The sequence below is a fragment of the Seriola lalandi genome, unplaced genomic scaffold, assembly GCF_002814215.2.
Source record: "Seriola lalandi dorsalis isolate HSWRI2012SDOR001 ecotype SW California unplaced genomic scaffold, Sedor1 jcf7180002054662, whole genome shotgun sequence".
Lineage (NCBI taxonomy): Eukaryota > Metazoa > Chordata > Actinopteri > Carangiformes > Carangidae > Seriola > Seriola lalandi.
Genome location: NW_019525215.1, coordinates 80619 through 85731, shown reverse-complemented (window position 1 = coordinate 85731; position 5113 = coordinate 80619). Strand labels below are relative to the sequence as shown.

At 42.2% G+C, this 5113-nt stretch overlaps 1 protein-coding gene across 1 annotated transcript in view; it reads left to right on the top strand.

Moving 5' to 3' along the window:
• akap6 (A kinase (PRKA) anchor protein 6) overlaps nucleotides 1–5113 on the top strand; it is a 157263-nt gene that overhangs the window by 73332 nt on the left and 78818 nt on the right. The window contains exon 13 of the mRNA XM_023421059.1: nucleotides 1161–1291. Within this exon, the coding sequence (XP_023276827.1) occupies nucleotides 1161–1291 (131 nt within the window). The remainder of the gene's footprint in view (nucleotides 1–1160; nucleotides 1292–5113) is intronic.

Sequence of the window (5113 nt, the reverse complement as noted above, 5' to 3'; positions counted from 1 at the left end):
TGTGTGTGTGTGTGTGTGTGTGTGTGTGTGAGCCGAGATGAGAGTGCAGGATAAGCCTGGAGTGTGTTTCTAGTGGCTTGTTGGCTGCTCGCGGGGCTTTAAAGGGCACGTCCGTCAAAACACTGCACGGCCGAATCTCATTCATCTGCAATAAACAGCTAATCACACTCAGAGGAAGATGATCCCACTCAGACACACAACTTCATCTCTCACACACACACACACACACACACACACACACTGCTCACTCGCAGACAGAGGTTTCAGATATCACACAGAGGTTGTTTACTGTGTCACTTTACTTTGATTGTGCTGATCTGATGTCATATAATTGAGCTAATGACATGTGAAGGGTGGTTTAATCAAGAGTGTAACTAATTAAGAGCACATTTACTTTTATGTTCTTATCTGTGTTTAATTGTAGCGACGTGCGTGACTTTTATTGTGGTAAAATACATTCCTGCATCGTCACAAAAAACATGACAGTTTAAAACTCTTGTAATTTGGCAAAAAACTGAGAAACAAACGACTTTCAATTAAAAATAATTTACAGAAAATGAAGAAACGCTAAATATCTGAGGTGTTGGCGAGACGGAGTTTGGTGTTTGTCTCAGCAGTTCGTTTGTCCTGGTGTCGCCGTGGCGCTCGTTCAGAAGAGCTTCAGTGCAAAGAAGCTTTAAACTGAACTTCTCAGTTAGTAGATGATGTTACACAGGAAAATAATTGTATTATTAATTTGTTTGGGGGGAAAATGTATGTTCAAAGCTGCTGATGTGGATTCCTTGAATATTAATCAATTTCTAATTATTATTGTCACTTTATTTTGGAAGGATATATTACAAAAACAAATGATGTTAAAAAACAAACTACATGGGAAAGTTTTACTGAAGAAGAAACCGGTCGTGATTGTTGAGGGATTTATTTTGCCTTTTGTTTTGAAGTTATTCTTAATGTTTTATTGATGTTGTCAGGCCTGATTGATTTCAGATATTATTTAGTCTTAGTGTGACATGCTGCTGCTAGCTCCCCCTGCAGGCTGCGCTGGTGATAACACCTCGCTGTTCTCGGAGCCACAAGTAGATCTAAGTTTCCTCTTTTAAATCATGAATAACCTCTTCATGCTCCTCGACTGACTCTTTCCTCCTCGCTCTGTCTTCCAGGCCGAGCTGATCTCCAGTCAGTGTGACGCCCAGCGAGCCGCCCTGGAGCAGATGGCCGTCAAACTGAGCAGCCTGCGCTACCCGTCGTCCGCCAGCAGGAGGCACTACAGTCAGCTGGCCAAGAGCAACAGGTAAACTCAGCACAGAGTCAGACAGCAGGAGTTTTAGTCACCTGATCCTGCGACACCGTTTACGCCTGAATAAGAGTTTCTGTGTGTGCGCCAGAATTGGTCCAGATGTGGAAGTAGCATCCGAAATCTGTGCTGTATTTGGGCCGTGGAACCGGACGTGCGCTGGGCCGGAGGAAGACAAACATGTGGCCCGAGTGTGGGCCGGATGTATTTTACTATCTGGGAACTAACAGATGATTGTTCTTTGTTGAGATGAGAAACCACACCAACAGAAGAAGAAGAAAAAAAACAAAAACAAAAACAAGACCAAGACACAACATAGTAACATGTGACACACACACACACACACACACACACAACACAAATCTGTTGAAATTCAGCGTAAATTGCAGTGTTTGTGACTGTGGACTGTGTATTTGACGTAAATAAAAGAAATAGAAGTTGTTTTCACACAGAGAGAAAAACACACAAACACACAAACACACAAATGTAAATGAAAGACTCATTGTTGTGTTGTGTTTGTGTTCTCCGGTCCTCTGTGGCTGCAGTGTAATGTTTCAGTAATTTACATCGGCTGTGTTGGATACTAATTGGTTATTCATATATTAGCTGCTGCTTTTCAGATTTACATTTGTGTGTGTGTGTGTGTGTGTGTGTGTGTGTGTGTGTGTGTGTCCAGTGCAGTGGTGTGTGTGATGAGTTTCGTAGTAAGTGGATGCCACATGTTTTTCTTTAGCTGCTGTGGGCCGAGCTCAGTGGAGATTTCTGGTTTTGGTTCAGTTGTAAAGAAAATGAAGGTCAGACTGAATTATTTACTGATCTCATATAAAACATCTCAGTTCTAAATTAAGGACAAAAGAAACTTTGGAGGAAAGAAACTGTTTTTATATAATAAGTCCAATAAATAACAAACCATTTGTTGAATCATTTTTTCTTTATCAGAAATGTTGTTAAATCTAAACAAATTAGTTTTGTCCTCGTGAGAAAAACCGATCAATGACGATCAATGTTTTATTTCCCTCTTTATATAATAAAATAATGATAATGATGAAAATAGAATATAGAGGTATGAAGCGTTTTGAATGAAGAAAATAATGTATGTAATGTTTTTCATAGACGGGTTCACTCATTCATTCATCCATACATTCACTCATTCATAAGCACTTTGAATTCTCATGTTAACGTAGTGTGAAAGAATAAACAGACAAATGTGCTAATTAATGGAGAAATAAGGAAATGAATGAATGAATAGGAGAAGGAATGAATGAGTGAATAAATTAATACGACAACTAATGAATGATTAAATAAATAATTCACTAATTAAATGATGATTAAATAAATGTGAGTGAATTAAAGTTTTGATAATTGAGTGATGTGAGCGAATGAATGAATGATTGAATGTAAATGAGTGAGTGAGTGTGTGGGCGAATGGATTAATGGATGAATCAGAAAATAAATAAAAGATTCAATTAAGTAATTACTGAACAGTAGTTGATTTTTTAAATGAATGAGTGAGTGAATGAATGAATTATTGAATTGATTAATAGGTAAATCAGCGAGTGAATGATTGGATGAATGAAGAACTATGTTAAAAAATGAATGAGTTATATAATGGATGAATGGATTAAGAAAAGAGGGAGATAATGGATGAATGGTTGAATGAATGAATGAATGAGAGCATGAATGGGTGAGAACTGAATGAGTGTCACGACCTGTCCTGTTGCTCCGTGACAGTCAGTTTTCTTTCCTCTCTGTGTCTGTCGGAGTGAATCCTTCAGAGTGAACGAGTGAATGAGTGAATGGATGAGTGTCAGCAGGGGGCGCTGTGCCGCTGCTCTCTGACAGTTTGGGTTTTAGTGTCTCTGTCGGATGAATCCATTAAACGAGTGTCAGTGAATCGCCTCATAAATCCAACAGTCTCTGACTGAAAGGTGACGGCTGCAGATATGACTCATTCAACCTTTCACTTCATCACTTCATCCCCCTCCTCTCCTCCTCTTCCTCACTGTCTCCTCCATCCTCCATTCTTTTCTTTTTACCTTCACCTCTCTCTCCCTCTTCCCTCCACCCCCTCCTCTCTTTTACCTTCTGTTTCTCTCGTTCCTCTTTCTCCCTCTCTCCATCCTTCAGTTTGCTTCCTTCATTTCTCTGAAACTACTTTTTGTCTTCTTCTACTCGTCATCTCATCCTGCGTCATCTTTGTCTTTCCTTTTCTTCCTATCTTTCCTCCTTAACCCTCATTTCCTTCCCTATCCTCCTCCTTTCCTTCCTCATTTCCTCCCCTCTCTTCCTCTCTCTGTTCACCTTTCTTTCACATTTCCCTCTTCCTCCTCTCTCTCTCTCTCTCTCTCTGTCTCTGCCTGACATTTCTCCTCCTCCTCCTCCTCTTCTTCCTCCTCTCTCTGCTGTATATGGGATGATGAATTAGAGACAGTGGTTACAGCCGCTATCGCCGTCGCAGCAGGCAGGGAGAGAGGGAGAGAGAGAACTGGGATGTGATGAAAAGAGAGAAAGAGAAGTTGAAAATGGAGGATGAAGTCAAATACATTCATGTTTGAAGCGACAGTTTACACTCAGACCTGAGACTGAATACAGTGATAATGATAATGATGATTCAGCACGTTTCAAATGGTGAGAAAAACAAACTCCACAGAGTAAAGACCCGCCTCCCTCCCTCTGGTCAGTTGTATCGCTCATGGACGGTCTGTTATACGGAGGCTATCCAGCTGTTCCCGCCCCTTAACGTTGCGTTGCAAAGCACGGCTCCTGTCGCCTAGCAACCTTGACGACACATAAGTTTTTCCTCACTAAGACTGGAGTCTGTTTTGAGTCTCTTGGTTTTAACAGTTGTACCGTCAGCTGCTGAACTGAGCTGAAACACAATAATAACCTTCAGCCTCTCTGTCATCCCGATGCATCTTGGGATATGTCAGACCATGAAGGAGCCACCCAGGAAAAGAAGGATGCGTTTGAAGGAGCCTCTGGACCGGGTCTATGTGAACTCTCGTTGAGCTAAGCTAACGAGCTAACGGATGTGTTGCTGATGGTTGGTTTTGTTGTTGGTGTTGTTCCTCTGTAATTGGTAGCTTGCAGTAGAAGCTCGTGTGACTCTTTGCTGCCTCGCTTTATTTCCCCGGAGGACGATAATTCAGCGTTAAGAAACTCTTCACCGACCGCGCCTCGTCTTTGGTGTCATTGCACCTGACGGAGGTTTGACTTCTCTCCAGCCTCAGTCCACGATCTTTACTTCACTCTGTGACATGTCCATATATAGACATCCGCACGATACCTGTAACGTTTCAGTAGATCCACTGGTGACTGGAATTATGACGAGTTGGAAATGAATAATAGATTCCTATAATTTGAATTTCCTCAAGTGACTAAATGTCAGAACGGCTGGCTGTAACACTCCCACGCTCTCTCCGTCAGCGCCGTGTGACAGAAAGAGAACCTGACACTTCAAACGCTGTGTAACCGTCCCGGTGTCGAACGCAGCCCCGCAGTGCCGCCACGTCGCTCCTTGCTCTCCGATTTGTCTGTTTTCTCGTCTTCCAACCCCCCGAGAGATCCTGTTTTACAAAGTGTTTAGTTAACATTAGTGCGGGAACAAGACGGAAATGGGGGGGTGGGGGGTGGAAGAAACGACAAACGACAAGAGAAAACAATCTGTGCGAGAGTTGTATCTGCTTCATCTGTCTGAGTCAGTAAAAGGGCCGCTCTGCTCGCCGCATAATGAGGAACGCCGCCTCAGGGGAAGGAAGCAGCGCTCGCTTCCTTCGCTTTCTTCTTCTCTGTTTAGTTTTTATTTCATTGAGAATCACT